General features: G+C 34.3%; 1 protein-coding gene across 4 annotated transcripts in view; it reads left to right on the top strand.

The window, feature by feature from the left end:
• The window catches only part of Atp2b1 (ATPase plasma membrane Ca2+ transporting 1), a 101,845-nt gene that overhangs the window by 69,041 nt on the left and 9,240 nt on the right, over window positions 1-23,564 (top strand). For all 4 annotated transcript variants that reach the window (XM_069989681.1, XM_069989675.1, XM_069989688.1 and 1 more), the window contains exons 8-20: window positions 589-750; window positions 2,129-2,343; window positions 4,193-4,435; window positions 6,105-6,346; window positions 9,123-9,360; window positions 14,938-15,117; window positions 16,367-16,454; window positions 16,783-16,889; window positions 18,773-18,964; window positions 19,186-19,399; window positions 19,849-20,060; window positions 21,179-21,286; window positions 23,244-23,426. In XM_069989681.1, coding sequence (XP_069845782.1) covers window positions 589-750; window positions 2,129-2,343; window positions 4,193-4,435; window positions 6,105-6,346; window positions 9,123-9,360; window positions 14,938-15,117; window positions 16,367-16,454; window positions 16,783-16,889; window positions 18,773-18,964; window positions 19,186-19,399; window positions 19,849-20,060; window positions 21,179-21,286; window positions 23,244-23,426 — 2,384 coding nt within the window. The remainder of the gene's footprint in view (window positions 1-588; window positions 751-2,128; window positions 2,344-4,192; window positions 4,436-6,104; window positions 6,347-9,122; window positions 9,361-14,937; window positions 15,118-16,366; window positions 16,455-16,782; window positions 16,890-18,772; window positions 18,965-19,185; window positions 19,400-19,848; window positions 20,061-21,178; window positions 21,287-23,243; window positions 23,427-23,564) is intronic.

Here is a 23,564-nt window from a genome sequence, read left to right as displayed (position 1 = left end):
CTAATTGACATCCTCACAGCTGATACAGTTTCACAGGCTAATGTCACTATTGTTTTTTTCCCTCTGTGTAAACATATACAGCTTATGGGTGGGATAGAGTGGGATATGAGTGGATGCTGAGATTTTTTCTATTTTCTATAAGAAATTGATTTTTTTTAAGTTTTCTCAAGAAATCTTCCAAAATCTGTTGAATACATTCCTGTTTCTTGGATAGAATATATGTAGTTTTACTTTTCCATATGCAAAGTTATTGTGTTTTTCTTCTTGACCAGCAACACACTAGGTGTTGTGGCTCTTTTTGTTATTGTTGTTGTTGTTAAGTCTAAGCTATCAGTTTCATCCCTTAGTTAACCTCTCACTTAAGCCTGGTCCTTACTCATTTGTTCTTTTCTGATGTATTAGATCCAGACTAAGAAACAACCAAAATTATTAGCATTTGTTCAAATCAAGAGTGAGTCACTGTAAATAAAAGACTTGAGGTTTTCCTCTGAAAAAAAAAAAAAAAGAAAAAGAAATTGATTTTTTTAATTGTTAATAATGAATAGTGCCTTTAAAATGCAGTAAAATTATATTTGGTCTTAAATGTAGCAAAAGCCCAGGATGGTGCAGCCATGGAAATGCAGCCTTTAAAGAGTGAAGAAGGTGGAGATGGTGATGAAAAAGACAAAAAGAAAGCAAATTTGCCAAAAAAGGAAAAATCTGTTTTACAAGGAAAACTTACAAAACTAGCTGTTCAGATTGGCAAAGCAGGTATGATATATAGAGGAAAATAAGGTAGTTTTTTTTTTTGTTTTCAAAAAATATGTGCATTTTTTGCTCTAAAAATGTCTATTGGCAGAGTTAAAATTTATTTTAACATAAACAAAGTTAGAAATATTTTCTTGTTTTTATTCACAGTGTAGTTAAGAGTCTTTTAGATATCCATAATATGGCAGCTTAGAGGCCATTACCAACTAGTTAGCTAGTTAATAAACAGTCAGAATCAGTGCCTGAATATGCCCAATTTACAAACCTATGTATGGATCTCTACATTTTTCTGAATTTCTGTGGGCAGTAAAAAGAGAGGGCTTGCTATAAAGTTAATTCATTACAGATTACCCACCACACTGGCTATCTATGGGGAAAAAAATGTATTTTTCTAAATATAGTTTGTTTGAAAAGACCTGTGAGGCTGAAGTTACAAATCACTGACTTTGCTAGAAAACACCTGCTCATAGAACCATTCTTTAGAAGAAAAATTAGGGCTCATACATAAAAAGCAGAGGATGCCCCTAGCATATCACCATTTCAAAACAACACTGTGTGGATAAATCAGTATGCATTACTTAAATTGTATCATTCTGCTATTTCCAGGAATATTTTGGAAAAGTGAAGGTTTTGCTTCTATCCTCAATAAGCTTATTCTTTAAAACCCCATTATTTTGCTCTTATGTTATGTAACTAAATTGTAGTAGTGACTCTTCTAGTATTGGAGGAAACAGTGGACTTCTGGTGATGGCATTAGTAGTCATTGGATTTGCTTTGTAAGTCCCAGCTATATAGACTTGCTTTATTTTTTTAATGTATATTTTTAAGATGTTAAATACTTCATGATGTAGTTAAGTGTTTTTTAATGCATAGGTAACATTTGTTTTCCTAAGTTAATGAAGCAGTAAGAAATAGTACAAAAATAAACTAAGAAATAATTCAGATAATATAATTTTTTGTGTATATTGTATCTGTTTTACATGTAGAGTTGAATATTTAATTTCAAGCCTCTCAGTTGATCCAGTTTTTACTGGATTCTCTTTCAGTGTCAGACAAGTTGCGTGTTGAACATGTAAAGTAACATATTATGCTAAGGTTCTAGTATTCTCTCTTATTATCTATTGTTTTATTCTTGATAGAAGGCAGAAGATAAAATTAAGAATGATAAATGCCTTTCTTCTAGTTGTCCTGAGTCAGAGCTGTATCTGGAAGCAAAAGTTAAGTCTAGCAGTATCCAGTGATTAGTTAGTACAAATAGGAGAAAAGGGCTTCTCCGAGAAAGCTAGTTATAAAATTCTTTACAGTGTAATATTGTTAACTGACAACGAATAGGGTTTAGAATATTGAAATAATTGCTTTTTCCTTTTTTCTATCCTGAAAGGTCTGTTGATGTCTGCCATCACAGTTATCATTCTAGTATTATATTTTGTCATCGATACCTTCTGGGTTCAGAAGAGACCATGGCTTGCTGAGTGTACACCAATCTATATACAATATTTTGTGAAGTTCTTCATTATTGGAGTTACAGTGTTAGTGGTTGCAGTGCCAGAAGGTCTTCCACTGGCAGTTACTATCTCATTGGCTTACTCAGTGAAGGTTAGTAAGAAATATTTAAATAGCCCTAGTATGTCGTATGTTTAAAACCTCAGTTTGTGTTTAAAATATACATCCAGTTACTCCTTTTCCACTTTTGAAAATAGGCTTCTAAAATTGTACACTCTTCAGAAACACAATCATTGGTTCCCTGTTCCTACTTACTCTCGGTTAAACATTTTGGTGTATAGAGACTTGTTCCTTTTGAGAGCGTAGCCGTGACAATGACAAACACAACATTGCTAGGCAGTAATCTAGCCTGATTTCTATTATTGGATAGTTATATTTCCAAGTCTTGTCACCTCCTCCTTTTCACCTGTAAAAGTAAGATAAGAGTGTTTACCTTTTAACTTACAGTATAAGAGCAAAGAGATTTGACTTGGGTCCAACTGTCTGACGTCTCCTGGCATTCCCACAGTTGCCCCACAGTCTGTTTTTCGTATATGTGTGCCAAATCACATTTCCAAAAAATAATTCAGATTATATGATTTCCTGTGTAAATCTCTGTTAACTTCCTTCCATGGCCAGCAGAGCCTTGCCCAGTCTGGTCTTGCTTATTTACCTCAGCGCTCCTCTGTTCTACTCTTCTTTTGGCTCAACCTCTCTAGCCTTTCTGATATTCAAAAATGCCAAGTGCAGTCTTTCTTTCAAAATTGTTGTGCAGGTTAAAAAAAAATTATACATAGCAAATGAATGCTACTTTCATAAATTTTGAAATGTTAGTTAGCATTTCTCCTTAAATAACATTGCTGACAATGAAAAAACATAATTAGTCATAGCTTCTGCCCTAGCACCTTTATCTTCAGTATTCTAAAGTATTTTACAATAAGACTGTCATGATAAGAATATGTTTTGTACAGTGTTTGAGTTTATTTTCTTTTAAGGAATCCAACTTTTATTTCAAAAATAAAATGTATCATAAAATATCAAAAATGAATGTAATGATGATAAAATAAGCTATCATCTAATTTTTGATAGTTTAAAACAATTAGAAACATTTAAGATAAATAGAGATTTTAAACACATTGATCAGTCATTTTACCAATACTGTCATTAGTTCATTGTGAATAGATGTTAATATTAATTTTTAATTGACCAGAATGATATAGGCTGATTGATGTGATCCTTAAATAAGAGCATAGCTTAACGATTCTTTAAGCTTTTCTTAAATGTTTATTTAATCCTAATATTACCAATACTGTTCTTTTTACTGCAGTCTATGTAGTTGGATGTTAGTGTTTTATAAAAATTAAACAGCCTGTTTCCTTTACTTAAGAATTTATTATTTTTTATATGTATGTTACAAGTAATTTTCAAAGTACATATTCCCCTTTTGTGTATTTGTTTTTGAAGGATCTTAAATATTAGTCATGGGGTGTGGGGGGAAGCTTTATGAACAATTCAGTGTAGTTTTTAACCCATTGTACATAGGTGTTGAGAATTCATTATAAATTATTTTAATTTAAATGCCTTTGGGGACTATTGCGAAACTCTTGATTTCTAAGAAACCTATTTTTTTAAGTCATAAATTAAAGTATCAAGACAATTTTAAAAAAAAGAAAGAACCAGCTTTTGGGGGGTTGGAGGTGTAGCTCTGGTTGTAGAGTTCCAGACAATGAGTAAAAGCAAGCATCAGATACCGAAAAGCCCATTTTTATCCTAAGGATGAAAATTACTTTTTTTCTTAGAGATCTATGGAGAATCTGAATAGGTCAAAGGTGCTAACTTCAACATCAAATTTGTATTTCTTATACTATATATAAAGCAAAGTTTAATTCTGATTTTTATCATTTTATATAATGAGGTAATTTGTTTTATATGTAGCTTAACTCCACTTTTCTTTTGCCACTAGAAAATGATGAAAGACAATAACTTAGTAAGGCATCTGGATGCTTGTGAAACCATGGGAAATGCTACAGCTATTTGTTCAGATAAAACAGGAACATTAACAATGAACAGAATGACAGTTGTTCAAGCTTACATAAATGAAAAGCATTATAAAAAGGTTCCTGAACCAGAAGCTATTCCACCAAATATTTTGTCCTATCTAGTAACAGGAATTTCTGTGAATTGTGCTTATACATCAAAAATATTGGTAAGGTTTTTAAAAAATAATTTATATACATGAATATTAATTTTGTTTCAGTGGCACTGAGGTGTGAAGCTCAGAGCCTTATGTTTGCTAGGCAGGTGTTCTAACGCTTGAGCCATGCCTAGATTTGTAAGATTAGGCTGTATGTAATCAGATCTATTATTGCTATGTATAAGTTAAAGTGAATTCTGTTTTAAAAAGACATACATCTATGTAAGATTTACAAGATTCTTTTGATATATTTTATTATGAGTAAGTTCCCCTTGATAAAAACATTTTATTTGCATCTTTTTATTTTTAATTCTATTGCTTAGAAACTTGCAAGCTTTATAACAAGAACATACGTTTTTATTTTGTTTTATTTCTCTTTTATTTTTGTTGTTCTGGGGATTGAACTCATGCATGCTAGGCAGGTATTCACCTGAGAATTATACTCAGCCACTCCATTCTCAATTTTAAATTATTTATTAGCTCATTTTTTTTTTTAAAGAAAAGACCAAGGTGGCCAGGCGCTGGTGGCTCACGCCTGTAATCCTAGCTACTCAGGAGGCTGAGATCTGAGGATCGGGGTTCAAAGCCAGCCCGGGCAAGAAAGACTGTGAGACTCCTATCTCCAATAAACCACCAGAAAACTGGAAGTGGCGCTGTAGCTCAAGTGGTAGAGCGCTCGCCTTGAGCTGAAGAGCTGAGGGACAGCACTCAGGCCCAGAGTTCAAGCCCCACGACCGACAAAAAAAAAAAGACCAAGGTATCTTCTAATAGAAAGTCAACTCCGATTTTTCTAGGGAAAATATTGAAACAGATTTCACCCTAAATCAATGTTTAACAAATACTTGCTGTGTGCTTTGTTGGGTTCTTAAGTTGTTCTCAACTGTAAAGTTGTCCTTAGATCTTTTTTAGAAAGTATAGACTTCTGTACCTTGGGAAAAAATTCAACTTTGCAATTTTAAAAATCCTAAGAGAACATAACATTTTTGTTTTATAACTTCTAATAATCTATATGAAAATCATGAACAAAAATAATATTGCCAGTTATTTAGTGAAAACATACACAAAGTAGATGAATGAACTACATAAGATACTGGTTCTAGATTTCGTTTTGCCTTTTACTACCTGAAATTTCTGAGCTGTTAACCTTTCTTTAATTACAAAGACAATCATAACTACTTAATACTGTTAGTATGATTTTATAAGGACTTAATTTTTGTGACAGCACTATGAAGAAAATAAAGCCTTTTAATACAGTTAAGGCCATAATTTATTTTGTGTAAAAAGCAGTAGATTTTATCTTGAATATTCAGTATATGAATGTTCAGCAAAAACAAGTAAAGAAAAAAATTGAATTGAAATCAGGGACCCATTATGTATCAGAACCAATTATAAATTGTGTTGATCTTCCATCATTTAATTTTGTAGTCCTTTGTGCACCTATTTTACAGATGCTTAAGCCAGTGACAACAATCATTTGGTAATTTACCTGTGTACATAACTAGTTAATCACAGGCCTGAGATTGGCACACATGCAATTTTTCACCTACCTTTTTGTGCCACTTTTTAAAATACTTTAGTAGACATTTTCTATAACTTTTTTGTTTTTGAATGTTAATATTTTTTACACTATAAGCTTCCATAGTAAAGATGACGTGAGCCTCTAATCCTTTTTCTTTTACAGCCACCAGAAAAAGAGGGTGGATTGCCTCGTCATGTTGGTAATAAAACTGAATGTGCCTTGTTGGGATTTCTTTTGGATTTAAAACGGGATTATCAGGATGTTAGAAATGAAATACCAGAAGAAGCATTGTACAAAGTCTACACCTTCAATTCTGTTAGGAAGTCCATGAGTACTGTCCTAAAAAATTCAGATGGAAGTTATCGGATATTCAGCAAGGGTGCATCTGAGATAATTCTGAAAAAGTAAGAGTAAAGTACTTAGATGAATAACTTGGCTATCTTTGCTTTACAGAATACCGTCTGTGTTTTTATTGTTGTTTTCTTTTTATGAGCATTCTATATTGCAGAGGACCTCAGAACTTTTTTGCATATTTTATGCTATCTAGATATTTAGCCATTGAGTTCTACTATTTTCTCAACGTAGCTTCTTTTATTTCTTACCATCTGCTTTAATGAAAATAAGCTCATTTTCTGTTTGGTGCATTTAATAAAGTAAATTTCCATATTTAGTTTTATACCCATTGAAATTGTTTTATAAGATCTTGAAAATTCACTTTTTATATCAAAATGAAGTTTATCATATTTATTATGTTGAAGTCATTTTTAAATAACTTCTGTCATCAGGCACTGGTGGCTCACACCTGTCACGCAAGCTACTCAGGAGGCAATTCAAAGCCAGCCCAGACAGGAAAGTTCATGAGCCTCTTTATCACCGGTAAACTACTAAAAAAAACCTAAAGTAGAACTGTGATAGAGCACTAGCCTTGAACAAAAGATAACACCCAGGTCCTGAGTGCAAACCAGGACTGGCACACAAAGAAATATCTTCTGTTATTTTATATTTTATATAGTAATCCTGGTTGTTTACTGTCTCTTTACTGATGAGTAGCTTCAGTTTTTATACATAATTTCACTATTATTACCCCATTATTACAGGTATTGGAATTAGTTTATTTTTTAATTCTCATTAAAAACTTTTAATAAAAATTAAAGATAATTTTTGAAAATTGGAACTTAGTTGATATTGCAACATTTAAAATTTTTCTTTTAATTCACTTGTTGTAAACTGGTATTTTCTTAATGACACTTGGCAGATTGTACTCTTAACAAGCTTAAGAGACAAGTATATAAATAACCAAAAAGCAGAATGTGGTAAGTGGATAGAGTTTTAAGATGAGAGATGCAGTGTTTAAGGTTGGCTAGTGTGTCTGAACATCATAATGAAGGAACTTGCAACAGAAGAAAGGAGTTGGAAATACACAGATCATAATAGGGGACTAATTGATTATATGTATAGTATAGATGACTAGTGAAAGGCTTTTGTTGCACACAGCCACATACAGATCTCTGCACAGCACAGTTGGTTGCCAGATTTCATTATGAAAAGCTAGAAATCAGTCTTTTCCCAGGTAGCAGATCAATGGTAAAAGTAGAGGTTTTTTTTGTTTTTTTTGTTTTTTTCAGTCAGAATCAATCAGAGTTTGTACTATTTCTCTACAACCAATTACCTTTTAGATATAGGGCAGATTTTTTTTTCCTTTACCTTCCATCTTCTCCTATTGGAAAAGGGGTGATAACCACCAACTGTATAACAGTAAAATAAAACAATATGTGTAAAATGTCCATCATGGACCTGATAGCCTAATATGTAGTGAGAAAATAGTAACCCCTCCTCCCCAGAATAATATTTGCATTTTGTTCTAGAAATTTAAATGTGAGACTGAACAGTTAAAACAAATAGGCTAGGTAATGCAACTGGGTTTTTTTAAAATATTAGTGGCATCATCAAAGCTGTTATTAAAATTAACTCTTGCAATAAGGTATAAGGTGGATTGAAGAAAAAAGATTGACTGGAGCCAGATACCCAGTGAAGACACAGTTGTTAGTACAATAGCTTTAGCTGGAAGAAGGTAGCAAGTTAGAATAGTAAGAGTAGGCATATTCAAAGGAAGGCTATATAGAATTTAGAAATTAACATTACCTAGAAAATAAAGAACATAAGTACTGAGGTAAAATTTTAGACTTATCAAAAGTATTGAAGTAATGTTGGTACCTATTACATGGACAGTGAGAAGGTAATTTCCTGTCTTTTATGCTGTAATATGAAGGTTCTGGTACTATATTGCATGAAACTTTGAAGCAGTGATAGAAAGCCTTAGAAAACAAAACGAGATATGTAATAGCAAGTAGAGGTGGCATTCTCAAGAAAAATGAATAGGCTGGGAATGTGGCTTAGTAGTAGATTGCTTGCCTAGCATGCATGAAGCCCTGGGTTCAATTCTTCAGTACTACATAAACAGTAAAGGGCAGAAGTGGTGCTGTAGCTTAAGTGGTAGAGTGCTAGCTTTGATCAAAAGAAGCCCAAGGACAATACCCAGGCCCTGCGTCCAAGCCCCAGAACTGGCAAAAATAAAAAAGAGAGAAAACAAAGAAAGAAAAATGAGGATAGGAAGGTGTGTGATTGCACTGTACAGTTAAAAGAAAACTTGGAATTGACTGCATTGACATTGTGCTATTTTGACATTGCTCTCTGTGGTAGAATGCTTATATTAATCAACAATAGCTTTTTTTTTTTTTTTGCCAGTCCTGGAGCTTTAACTCAGGGGCTGGGCACTGTCCCTGAGCTGCTTTTAATCAAGGTCAGAACTCTACCACTTGAGCCACAGCGCCACTTCTGGCTTTTTCTGTTTATGTGGTACTGAGGAATTGAACCTAGGGCTTCATGCATGCTAGGCAAGCACTTTACCAAGCCACATTTCCAGCCCTGTAAAATGATTTTTTTAAATGCTATATAGAGATGTAGAAAATATCTATAGGAACTTGGAAGCATACAAATTAGAACTGTCAGTTTTGTAAAAGGGAAAGGAAAAAAATGATATTTATGTCTGTAAGAATGGAACATACATAATTCCCTAAATTCTAGGTATCCGATCCTACAATTTCTCTTCCAGTTCACTCAAATGGCATTTACCATTATTTTTCCTCACTATTGATGTTTGGATTCAACATTTCCTTTTAGGTGTTTCAAAATCTTGAGTGCTAATGGTGAGGCCAAAGTATTCAGACCAAGGGACCGTGATGATATTGTAAAAACTGTGATTGAACCAATGGCATCAGAAGGCTTGCGAACCATATGTCTTGCGTTCAGAGATTTTCCAGCAGGAGAACCAGAACCAGAGTGGGATAATGAAAATGATATTGTCACTGGACTTACATGCATTGCTGTTGTGGGGATTGAAGATCCTGTGAGACCTGAGGTAGTGAAATATACTATGTTCTGCATGTGCAGAATCCCTTTTTTAAGTATAGAGATTAAGTATAGGTGTTACCTATTACCAGTTTTCTAGTAAAATTCTTAGTATTTGTGGTATTACTATTTTTTGTGTGAACCCATGATGTGCAAAATAATAATTCTTGTGATGTGTTGGTACCTTTTTATGATGTTCAGTTAGACAACTTCTCTTTGTTTATAAACTAGCATAATTCCTTGAACTGGAACAACCACATAACCAATGTGCTAGGCACTATTCTATTAGTAGTAAAGGCACAAAGAGCTTAGAATCTATCTCTGACCTCAAATGAAAATTCACTGCCTTGAGTGAGAGGACAAAAAACATTATGACCTACATTATTGGACATACACAAAACATACTACATGAACAGAGAACATGCACTCTAAGCCTCCTCTCAAGAAGTGGAATCATTTTCTTGGGTTTTCATTATGTACAAGATACTGTACCAAGTTCTTTAAGTATATTTTTTATAGTGTTCACCTCTTGGAAATACATTACTCTCACATGACAAATTCTAAAAAATGAAATGTTTAGCATTCTGGAAAATAGAAAGCCAAGCTCTGTCTTAAAACACATCCTTAAAGGTTACTCCTTAAAGGATCAGGAGGTGTTAACTAAACCAAGAGAACAATAGGGAGTTGTGCAGAGAGTGAACACACTATTTTCTGATTAAAGCAGCAACATATAAGTGTGAAATCTTAAGTATAAAAGCTGCTTTTGTTCAATGAGTATATTAATTCATTGAGTTTATTCTTTATGTATGTTGCTGGGAGGCATAAACACTCTTGAAGTTAATATTCTGGAAGAAGGTAAATAGGTAAAAGAATAGACATGAACAGTAGGACAAGTGGACAAAAAATTCTTAGGAGTAGCACTAGTTCCTGTTTTCTTAGTCTTTTCATTTTGAATTGCATATGTGTTAGTGGTCTCTGTGATGGTAGCAGTAGGATTATGATGTGAAATAAGTGTATTTAGGGCTTTAGATCTGAAGCATTTGCACAGATGAAATAATGTAATCAAGGGAGAACACATTAAAACTTTGAACTGAGATATGATGGCTCACCATGAGCCAGACATAAATAGCTGTAAGTAGAGTATTCACAGGCAAACACAAAAATTTCGGGGCCTGAAGGTGAGAAAAAGTTTTGATCTATTTTAGACATAGAAAGGAGGCCAGCTCTTAAGTTTAAAGAAGGGAAAAATGAGATGAGATGATCTGTGGCCTTATTGAGGCATCTGAATTGTATTCTGAGATTTGAGTTAGGAAGTAGCACCATTTGGGTTGTTAAAAATAAATGCCATTAGGGCTGGGAAGGTAGCTCAGTGGTAGAGTGCTTGCCTTGCACGCATGAGGCCCTTGGTTCGATTCCTCAGCACCACATAAGCAAAAAAAAAAGCCAGAAGTGGCACTGTGGCTCAAGTGATAGAACACTAGCCTTGAGCTGAAGAGCTGAGGGACAGCACCCAGGCCTAGAGTTCAGGCCCCACGACTGGCATGCATAAATAAATAAATAAATAAATAAATAAATAAATAAATAAATAAATAAATAAATAAATAAATACCATTAGCTGACACTGGGAGCTCATACCTATAACCCTAGCTACTCAGGAGGCTGAGATCTGAGGATTACAGTTCAAAGCCAGCCCAGGCAGGAAAGTCCATGACACTTAACTCCACTCAGAAAACCAGAAGTGGACACACACACACACACACACACACACACACACACACACACACACACACACACACACACACACACACACACACACCATTTTTAATACTATTTGAAATTAGGGGTAGAGGAGTCAGTAAGATTATTACAGTCATTCTAGGAAAAATATGTTCATGACTTCGACTACAGTTGTGGCACAGAAGAAGAAAATAAAAAGATGATTTGAAAGTAAATATACGTAAACTAATAAGAATCAGTGTTCTGGGTTTGGATATTCTGTTTTTCATATTACTAAGACCTGGGACATCCACATTAATGTCAAGTGAGGATTTAGACCTAAAGAGACATAAAGAGATTTAGTCCGGAGATATTACCGATGAAACTCAAAGGGCTTTCTTGTGGAGTGTGTAGCCAGGGAAGAGGACATAAGATTTACAAAGAAAGAAACCAGTATCTCTCTAATTTGCATATCTTGGTCAATAGTAGAAATTACCACTATGACGAGAGAATCAGAAGAAACTGCATTTTGAGAGATGAAAATAAATCTTTTAGGGTTTGGAATTACAAATGCCCATGGAATATCCAAACTTCATAATATTCACTAACCTTCGATCATGGGGAAAAGTACTTGTAGCCTAAATCCATAGTAGTAGACTATTAAATTAGTATGTCTAGCTGGGCACCAGTGGCTACTGCCTGTAATCCTAGCTACTCAAAAGGTTGAGATCTGAGGATCGTGGTTCAAAGTCAGCCCAGGCAGGAAAGTCCATGAGACTCATCTCCAGTAAACCACCAGAATAAAACAGGTGGCACTGTGGCTCAAGTGGTAGAGCTCTAGCCTTGGGCTGAAGAGCTCAGGGACAGCGCCCAGGCCCAGAGTTCAAGCCCCATGAACAACAACAACTACAAAAATTAGTATGTCTTCAACTTCTTTTGGGAAACCTGTTAGTCTGTTATTGTACTCTTAGCATAGTGATTTTATCTCTTTTTAATATGTTAGTAGCACTTGTTTCAGTATCACAAGATAAGATTGGATACATTTATACTAAAATGAGACTAATATGAAACAGCTTTCTTTAATATTCTAGAATATATAGTTTTAAGTGTTGGGACACTTGATTAATTGATATGTAGAACAATCCCAGGTTGATTTCATACAGAGAGGTACTTAAACTTGCTACACATTCTTATCCTTTTAAGGGGGAAATAATTTGTGAATTTTAAGTTTAAAAAAGTATTTTGAGGCTAATAGGTACTCCATAAAATTGTTTTTAAACAGCTTTATTGAGATACAGTTTCAGTGTCACATACTTAGCCTATTTAAGGTGTACAGTTTATCATTAATATGCTCACTAAAACCTGTACCCCCATCACTGTGCTCAGTTGTAGAACATTTTCATCACCTAAGAAATTCCATTTTTAGTGGTAGCCATTCCCTACTTCTTCCCTACCCTGCTGCACCCCTGACCTGGAAATCATTTGTGTACTTTCTATATGTTTTCCTATCAAGTATAATTTGAGCAGGCTCTATCCTTTAGCACCCTATTCCATCACTAGGACCTAGTACAGTGCCTAACATTCAGTAAACAGTAGTTTGAATGAATGCATGTAATATCCCTCCAGTAAGATAGGAGGGTAGAGGGCCTTGTGTAATAATGTAAATATTTACATTTAGATATGTGTGTAAGTTGTTGGTTGTTAGGTGTTTTCCTGTCTGGAATTGTGCCCTACCCTTGGAAATTACCTCTATGGTGACAACAGTGTTTCCCCAGAAATATAACATTCCATCAAATTGAGGAATGTTGGTAGAGTAAAATACTAAATACTGAGAGACTACTCAAATCCTCTCACTTGAAACCTTCTTCTTTTCTGTTATAATCTTAAAGTCTATTAACATGGAGCTAATATTGTACCATGACATAAATAGGCCAGAGCTGAGTGGCTTTTTCATAGGCATTTATTGTGTTTGTCTTTTTCAGCATGTTTTTTTTTCTTGTGTTACCTGCATGGCCTGTGGCCATTTGAATATGCTACTCTGCTTTAGTAGGATCAACATGGATTATCTTGTTAGAGAGGAAGAGGAAAAAATGTTCCAAGCAAAAAAGAACTGCTGTAGCAGAGACATCCAAATAACTTATATACACTATTCAGACTATTCATCAATCAACTTGTATACCGTAGAGAAGAGTTTTCAGTAAATCTTGAAAACTATTCTGAGTCTGAATTGTGATACTCTTTGACACTGAGAACTTTTGTGGTTTGTGTTTAACAACTAAGTTATTGTGTATTTTAAACAAAGTACATTGGTACGTTAGAAAAAGAACTACAGCCAGGAGCCAGTGATTCATTCATACCTATAATCCTAGCTACCCTGGAAGCTGAGATTTGGAGGATTGAAGTTCAAACATCTGTGTCTCTAAAAATGGCCAGTAGAAAGCTAGGCTGGAGATGTGGCTCAAGCAACAAAGTGCTGCCTGGGCAAGCACCAAGTCCCTGACATACCAAGTATCACAAATAAATAACTTAATAAATAACTAAGAGAGCTCTACCACACTTGGTACCAATGTCCAACACATGCAATCCTATCTACTTTACAGGCTGAGATTAAGGGATCAAAAGTTTGAGGCCAGCCAAGACAGAAAAGTTCACAAGAGCTCTTCTCAGCCAAGAGCTAGATGTGGTAGTGCACACCTATTTTTCTAGGTATGAAAGGGAATCTAAAATAAGCAGATGGGAGCCAAGGTACGCACCAGGGCAGAAATATCTAAAAAATAACCAGTGTGAAAAAGGGATAGAAGTCTGGCTCATCAATAAGGGCATATGTTCAAATTCCAGTACCACAAAAAAATGGATAAATGAATAAGTGAATGAATGAGTGAAACAAAACTATCCTAAGGTATATTAACTAATATAAAGGAAGAACAGCATGAAGGCAGAGATACCAGTTAAAAAGCCATTGCAGGGAAGTGATAAAGAGTGCTTGCCTTGAGCAAAAAAAAAAGGCATTTCAAGCCAGATACTACTAGTGGGGGCATGCCTGTAATCTTCCCTACTTGGGAGGTAGAGATGGGAAAGATCACATTCCAGGCCTGCTCAAGCAGAAAGTGAAACGCTATCTCAAAACTAACCAGAGAAAAAGTTCTGGAGGCATGGCTCAAGCTTTAGAGCCCCTGCCTGACAGATGGAAAGCCCTGGGTTCAAACCCCAGTATCAAACACATATACAAGAAAAAAAGGCATTGCAGGAAGCACTAAGGACATTACAAGGGAGGCTTGAGATAGAAACATAGTAATCCTTGGTCCTTAAGAGTTTATAGAGGCAGGAAAATGGAAGAGAAAGTACAAATGACCTCTAAATTTCTGTTATTATTAAATAAGTCTTTTTTAGTCATTCAAATACTGGCATCTATCTGGCGGAAATATAAATACAATTCCGAGATAAGAGAATGATACAGATTTGAAAGTCATTAACACATGACCTGAGAGCTAAGTGTGAATTAAGTCTTAAAAGATACAGATTGAGGGGAAAAATATGAAATCTTAAGTCTAAAGAGCACTAACATTTTACTCAAGGGTCAATAAATCAGAAATTTAGACAGCAAACCACAAAAAAAATGCCTAGTGGTTTTTTGCCAGCTGGAAAGATGCTTTAAAAGCCTTAAGAAATAAGTAGTGCACACAAATTAACTGATGCCAGCTAAAAACAAAACCTGACCTAAGTCTGTACCAGTGGAATTGGAAAGAAAAGGCAACTAGGAATAATTCAAGTAATACTGGCCACCTTGAAATACATGTTGTTTCAGTAGGATGTTTGTCTTTAGAAATTTTAGTTTTCTATTGTAACAGGATTTTTTTTCTATGTAAACCAGGTACCAGATGCAATAAAGAAATGTCAGAGGGCTGGAATTACTGTGCGAATGGTTACTGGTGATAATATTAATACTGCCCGAGCTATTGCAACCAAATGTGGTATATTACATCCTGGGGAAGATTTTCTGTGTCTAGAAGGTAAAGATTTTAACAGAAGAATACGAAATGAAAAGGGAGAGGTAAGAAGTTTTTTTAAGCTTTTTAGTTAATATGTTTTTAGTATATTAAGAATTTTATTTAACAAGCATATATTAAATGTGTAGCACCATGTTAGACACCTTGAATAACTTCTAACACTGTAGGAAGCAAAAATTTTCTGATTATAGAAGGTGAAGAGACAAGTGATAAAGAAATTGGTCCTAAGGAGAATGAGCTTGCTTGCTAGAATGCTTTATGAAAGTAGTTACTGTGAGTCTAGGTACAATGTACATAAGAAAAAGTAAGAAAAGAGGAGAGGCTGGTGTGGAACTTTTTTGGGGGGAAGGGGGGTAGTGGGGCTTGAACTCTGGGCCTGGGCGCTTTTCCCTGCGCTCCTCAATTCAAGGTGAGTGCTCTACCACTTGAGCCACAGCACCACTTCTAGTGTTTATTGGAGATAAGAGTCTCACAGAGTTTCCTGCCTGGGCTGGCTTTGAACTGTGATTCTCAGATTTCACCCTCCTGAGTAGCTAGGATTACAAGCGTGAGCCACCGACACCTGGCTTGTGGAACATATTTTATGAGACCCCCAAACTCTTAGAACTTACCAGACTAAGGAAGTTCCAATTTCACAGACAGTGGAGAAAAATTGGAAAATTGATCTCTTTTTTTTTTGGGGGGGGGGTCTGGTTGTGGGGCCTGAACTCTGGGCCTGGGCACTGTCCCTCAGCTCTTCAGCTCAAGGCTAGCACTCTACCACTTGAGCCACAGCACCACTTCTGGCTTTTTTCTTTTTGCTTATGTGGTGCTGAGGAATCGAACCCAGGGCCTCATGCATGCAAGACAAGCGCTCTACCACTGAACCACCTTCCCAGCCCATGAAAATTGATCTTAAAATGACATGTCAAGCAATAGATTTTGAAGCATATATGAGTCACTAAAAAAGCTTGTTAAATCACAAATTGCTTGGTGGTGAAGGTGGTAACAAACACTTGTAATCCTAGTGCTTGGGAGGCTGAATCCAGAGAATCACAAATTTGCATGTAGCCCCAGGCTACATGCTAGAACTATCATAAAAAAAGAAAGGAAAAGAAAAAAACAAATGCCCAATACCCAGGAATTTGCATTTCTAACAAGTTCCCAGGAGTTTCTGATGCTGTTGCCCTACTAACCACACTTAAGAATCACTGAGAAATACAGTATTTTAGAAAATACATAGTTTAGAAATACATAGTTTAGAATTATGAAACTAGATTTTGGCTTATTTTAAACTTTGATGGAAATTTACAGATTGAGCAAGAGCGGATAGATAAGATTTGGCCAAAGCTTCGAGTACTTGCAAGATCATCTCCTACTGACAAACATACACTGGTTAAAGGTGAGAGAAATTTTTATGATTATTTCAAAATATCTTAAGTACAGAAATGTGTTCTGCTTCGTAAAATTAGATACTGAATATTCCAATAGGATCTAAATACATTTTCTTTTGATGTTTTAGGTGAATTGGACTTATTTTTAGCTGTTAAAATATTATTCCCAATATAACCTTAGTTTTTAGAGTTGGTTCTTGCTCAATAAGGAAGCTTCATTCCTATGTTCATTTAATTGCATTTTTAGCCTTCAGTCTATAAGTTACTAATTGGAATACTCTACAGAGTTACCTTCTTAAAATAATTTTACAGCACAAGCATTTACTTTTATTTAAGGTATAATTGACAGCACTGTCTCAGAGCAACGCCAAGTTGTAGCTGTAACTGGTGATGGTACGAATGATGGCCCAGCGCTAAAGAAAGCAGACGTTGGATTTGCAATGGTAAGAACTACTTTATTCAAGTTGTCAGATATGATTTGGTAACAAGGTTGTTTGTTTATTAACTAGACTGATACTGGTCTTAAGCAATGTCTTCCAAGCCTAGTTTAAGAAAAGATTTATAAGTATAAAGTTTTATGTTCTAGTTTCATTTGATTCTGTGAAATCTAGAAGATTTCTTCAGAAAATTATGTTATATTTACCTTTTACCCTATGCAATACTTAAATACATTATTTCATCTAAACCTTAGTTTTTTTGTCATTTCAAAACCATAGTGGTGGGTATTTAAATTAAAATCAACTTGAGAATTTTCCACTCAACTAAAAACATCTTCTAAAGAATAATTGAATGCCACCATTTTATATACAGATAAAAAAATCTTTCAATAGCCAAATCCAAAAATGTAAAACACTGAGGGATTTTTTTCCTTAAAATCGGCTGCCTAGTCAATTTTTATATTTGACTGAAAGGTTTTGCAATTGACTGCAAAATTTATTCTGAACTGAGGTAAATATTCTTAACTATTGTAAACATATTAATGTTTTTTTAATTTTTAAATATCTGAAAGTCGCCATTCAGAAAGTTTGGGGCCTATGTACTTTGTTATTTTCCTAAATATGAACAGCTTTGACTTCTGAGAGACAATCTGGTCACAAAAGGTTCAGATGAAAGAATGCAACGTATATAAGTGTATATTTGCATAGTTTGGTTCCCTGGTAATTTGACTATTAAATTGGTGATTTAGAAGACCCACCAAAGACAGCCTTTCAACAACAGTGAGAGAAATGATAACAGAAAATTATATGGTTAAATTTTCCTCCAAAGGCAATGATTCTTACCCAAAGATTCTTACCCAACTCCAACCCTGATACATAGATAGCTGCATCAGAATGACTTGATCTGTGAGAAGTAACTGAAGGGCTACTCTGGGTAACACTGAATGCATTGTATTCGTCAGTTAAATAGCCACTCTTTTGTACAACTATGTACAATAATATTTTTAAAATACTAGATAGTTAATTGAGTGTTCTTCCTTGTGTTCTGTAGGTAAGCAGCATCATTATATAAGGAATGCTGGGTCACAAACTGCTATATGTGAGCATTTAGTAGGTTTCTTACTGCTGTTTTGACAGTTGACAAGATTAGCAGTGATAAAAGATATATATATATATATATATATATATATTTATATATATATATATTTTTTTTTTTGGTGTCAGTTGTGGCGCCTGAATTCTGGGCCGAGGCTCTATCCCTCCGCTCTTAAGATCAAGCTAGCACTCTACCACTTGCCTTGCGTGCAAGGCAAGCGCTCTACCACTGAGCCACCTTCCCAGCTCAAAGGATACTTTTTAACATTAAAAAAAAAAACAAAACTTTTTCCCAAAACTCGGTTGTATAACCAGTTTTATTTCCTGTGTTTTTATATTTGTTTTGTTATAAGCCAAACAAAAAACAATATCACTTTAAATATATTACCTTTCTTAAGCATTAGATCACTATTAAATATAATGGTTAAACTTTTTGTTCACTGTATATTACCCTTTTTTTTTTTGGTCGTGGGGCTTGAACTCTGGGCCTGGGTGCTGTCCCTGCGCTCTTCAGCTCAAGGCGAACACTCTACCTCTGGTGCCACAGTGCCACTTCTGGTTTTCTAGTGGTTTATTGGAGATCAGAGTCTCATGGACTTTTCTGCCCGAGCTGGCTCTGAACCATGATCCTCAGATCTCAGCCTCCTGAGTAGCTAGGATTATAGGCGTGAGCCACCGGCGCCCAGCTGTATATATATATATATATATATATATATATATATATATATATATATATATATATATTACCCTGTTGAATATATAAAACAGTCTTAACTCGGAATTTCTTTTAACAGGGTATTGCAGGAACTGACGTAGCTAAAGAAGCATCTGATATTATCCTCACAGATGACAACTTTACAAGCATTGTTAAAGCTGTCATGTGGGGAAGAAATGTGTATGACAGCATCTCAAAATTCCTTCAGTTCCAGCTTACTGTTAATGTTGTAGCAGTGATTGTTGCTTTTACTGGCGCTTGTATCACTCAAGTAGGTGACATTTGTTTATTAAAATTTGCTTACTTTAATGCAAATACTATATAACTGTCTTTTGAAAGTACTTGAATAGTTAAATAAAATGAAGTTTAATATTTTGAGTTTGTTAACATAAAATCTATACTCCTTAAGTTTTTTAAACTCTAAAGGCTTCCTGAGAATTGCTGAGTCCCTGAATAGTTGTGAATGTCTATTAGGAAACATATCTTTTCTAGGATTCACCACTTAAGGCTGTGCAGATGCTGTGGGTAAACCTCATAATGGATACGCTCGCTTCCCTGGCTCTGGCAACGGAACCACCCACTGAGTCTCTCTTGCTTCGAAAACCTTATGGTAGAAATAAGCCTCTCATCTCACGCACAATGATGAAGAATATTTTGGGTCATGCATTCTATCAACTTGTTGTAGTTTTTACACTCTTATTTGCTGGTAAGAATTTCATAAATTAAAATAAATTTTTAGTTATCCCTATTCCAAGATACTGTTTTCCAATATGTTTTAGTATTATGATTGTTTTCAAGAGCCTAAATTCTGTTTCTGACTGCCCATTTTTCTTAAATGTCTCCGTGTTCTCAGAAGGTACTTACTAAACGTGGGAGAATGATAGATTCAGGGGAAAATAGTCTAGATCTTTGATCTTAGCTCTGCCACTAAATTAGATATGTGATTTTACACTCTTACTGTAGTTTGAGGGGCATCCATTTCTTCTCCCTTTTTTTTTTTTCCTTTTTTTTTCCCTTTTGTCAGTCATGGGGCTTGAACTCTGGGCCTAGGTGCTGTCATTCCAGATGAAATAGAGTATTATTATGTATTTCTTTGAACAGTGTTGAATTATTTTGTATGGCAATTACAAAACAGTAATTTTTTTTTTATTTCAGGAGAAAAGTTTTTTGATATTGATAGTGGAAGAAATGCTCCTTTGCATGCTCCTCCTTCAGAACATTATACTATTGTTTTTAATACCTTTGTGCTGATGCAACTTTTCAATGAAATAAATGCCCGGAAAATTCATGGTGAAAGAAATGTATTCGAAGGAATCTTTAATAATGCCATCTTCTGCACAATTGTTTTAGGCACCTTTGTGGTACAGGTGGGTGATTGGAAGGCATAGGTTCAATTTTAGTTATTGTGTGGGAGACATTTGGTAAATTGGTACCTTGAGATGGAAATTTATTGTTAATTGGGATTTGGGGCTTTGTATATCACTGATGTCTATAGTTTCATGTTGATTCAAAATGTATATGTTCTCTTGTTATAAGTCAATGCCACAGTGTCCTAGATGTATTTCTTCCAACTTTAAAAGATTATTTTTTATAAAATTAAATCAGCCCATTTCATAATCATTGATTTATATATCTTTATTAAAATCCAGACTTGATTGTCAAGTCAACTATAATCTGACTGAATGTATTCTGTACAAGAATACAAATCTTGACACCAAAACACAGAATTAATAAATGCAAAAGTAAGATTTGTAATATTTTATAGAATATTTTTTAAATGATCCTGTTAACTACCAAAATTCTTCTTTATAATTTCAATGTTTGGTAGTATTTAACAACTATATCAAAGAGAATTGTTAGACTTATAAGAAAGGAATGTTCTGTTATCTAATGCTTAATATTCCTATGTATGCTGTTTTAGGACACATAGAATAAGTAAGGATGCATAAGCATATGAATATGCTTATGAATATGCATAGGAATTTTACTTATATCATTGGACAACTGAGAACATGCCACTTCAGTTCGCCCACACTCATAGAACTTTGCAGGTCACTTTTCTTCTCTTCCAGCCCATTCATAGTCATCCTAACATCGAAATGTTAACTAGGAATGAATGCTGTGTAGATTGCATTTGTCCTCTTTTCCATAGAGTAAGATCTTTTCCAAAAAAGCATATTACCTTTTGTGAAAGTCATGAATTATTTAAAGAATTAAAATATCAGGGAATGTAGTTACATGGGCTTACATTGGAAAAAGTATAAAGTTACTCTTGGTTATGTGAATTTTTTAAATTTTTAAGAAGCATAAATTTTAAATTTGGGGCAGATATTTTAATTATTTTAGCTTTGACTATTTTAAGCTATGACTGTTAAAACAGTGGTTGTAAACTTGAGTTTTAGAGGACATAAATTTAGCTTATTTTAGAGTATGAATTTTTTAAAGTAAACAATTACAATGAACTTACTATTGATTATTCCTCCAGATAATAATTGTGCAGTTTGGTGGAAAACCTTTCAGTTGTTCAGAACTTTCAATAGAACAGTGGCTATGGTCAATATTCCTAGGAATGGGAACATTACTCTGGGGCCAGGTAAAAATTATTTCATCATTTTTGCTCAAGTACAAAATAATTTTTTTAAAACATTCTTCAGTATATTTAATAAGTTCTGCTACTTAATTCTACATAATCATTTGGGTCAGGTAAGAGAATTGTTAAGGATATGCCTTGGGGTTTTTTATTCTATTCATTGTATTTTATTCAAACAAATATTATATAATATTTATTTCAAGATACTTATTTCTGTGCTTATGTTTATTTTTAACTTATTTTTAGAACAAATCTTACAACAGATAGGTTGTATTTACAACTGGTTAAAATGTTAATTTATAGGGGCTGGGAAGGTGGCTCAGTGGTAAAGCGCTTGCCTTGCATGCGTGAGGACCTGGGTTCGATTCCTCAGCACCACATAAGCAAAAAAAAAAAAAAAAGCCGGAAGTGGTGCTGTGGATCAAGTGGTAGAGTGCTAGCCTTGAGCTGAAGAGCTGAGGGACAGTGCCCAGGCCCAGAGTTCAGGCCCCATGACCGGACCAAAAAAAAAAAATGTTAATTTATATATTTATCATCTACTTTCATGTTATCAGAATAAAATTATGAAACTAGATTATACTCACTTTATTTTGCTATGCAATTATATCTGAAATGTAGCATAGTAAAAATGTTTAGCTTTTGCGTATAAAACTTCAATAAAAGTAATAGTATCTGAAAAATAGAGTGGCATTTTAGGGTATTTGGATTGAATAGCTTTAGGAGTATATAATAAACATATATATATTATAATTCCTGGAAAACAAGATGCACATCAGCTTTCTTGGAAATGCATGACATTGTTTTTAAAAATAAGTTGTAATGACCTGTACAATGTTCAGTTGAAACTCATTATTATTCTTACTATAAAACTAGCTGACTAAAAATCTATGCTAAGGTTTGGGTAAATGCATGTTAGCATGCTACATGACTTATGCATGAGAATTTGTCATTTTCCAAGGCAAGCCAGACTTTTACATTTTACTTAAATTTAGCTCGTTTTTCATTCCTTTTTGTCTTATCTTCTTGTTTATTGTGTTTCTAGGTTCTAAGCTTTCCTTACTTATCAGATAATTTCTTAGAAGGAAGATCCCTACTTGATTCACATTCTTTTTTTTTTTTTTTTTTTACCATTATTTCATAATGTTCTCTGGTAGGCAGAACATACCCTCCAAAAATTCTGGCCAATTTCAAGAAGAGGAAATGGAATACAGCATACATAATCACACAGTAGCAAGCTTATGTTGACATTCTTCATTGAATTTAAGTGTGCAGTGGTAGAAGGAACACTGGCTTTGTGGCTAGGAAACCTGGAGTCTTAAAACATTCCATGGACAAGTCACTTCATATATCTAAACCAATTTGACTTTTGTGAAATGAGATATTTGACTACAACCTCTCCAAGCTATTCTGTGTCTGACTGTGTGCTTGTTTTTCTCATGATAAACTCTACTTCCAGAGGGAGGATGACTGTTAATATTTATAAGCTAATTCATATCTTTTGGTGGTTTTATTTTATATCCTTTATGCTTTCTAAGATATCTGTTACTATTTGGTGTTATTATCAATCACCATTAATTCAGCTTTAAGTAAAAATAAGTGTATTTAATAAAACTTCTCAGTATAACTTTGATGATTTTCATTTGAAGTAAATATAACTAATAGGAATTTAAATATGTTTTTATTAAATCATGTTTGTATAGTTTGCTATTGTGAATTAAAATATGGAAGCATATAATTAGGCTAATTCCTATTTAAGAAAACTTTCTATATTTCAAACTTAAATCTTTTGTGTTACTAAGGGAAGAATTATTTGTTGTTCTGGAAGAGAAATCTGATCAGCAGATTCTCATTGCTTCATTGGTAAAGTCAAAATTTTCCAGCTTTTAACCCTTTTATAAAGTTGATCCGTTTGACTGTAATTAATGTAACTTACTTCTAAGTTCTTTCCCCTGTGTTATAGCTTATTTCAACAATTCCAACTAGTCGCTTAAAATTTCTAAAAGAAGCTGGTCATGGAACACAAAAGGAAGAAATACCTGAGGAGGAATTAGCAGAGGATGTTGAAGAGATTGATCATGCCGAGAGGGAGTTGCGACGTGGCCAGATCTTGTGGTTTAGAGGTCTGAACAGAATCCAGACACAGGTATGGGCCTGGTAGAGAGGTAGGAAAGATGATGGGAGCAAGGGCTTTTTGACCTGGGAGGAGGTTTCTCTGTGCTCCTTAACTTCCTTTCTAGCCTTCCCAACCCACAAAATGTATTCTTTTGAAATATACTACTGG

The sequence above is a fragment of the Dipodomys merriami genome, unplaced genomic scaffold (genome assembly GCF_024711535.1).
Source record: "Dipodomys merriami isolate MVZ:Mamm:240054 unplaced genomic scaffold, mDipMer1.0.p SCAF_10, whole genome shotgun sequence".
NCBI lineage: Eukaryota > Metazoa > Chordata > Mammalia > Rodentia > Heteromyidae > Dipodomys > Dipodomys merriami.
Note: the sequence above shows the minus strand (reverse complement) of the source record. Positions and strands in the feature narration are given on the sequence as shown.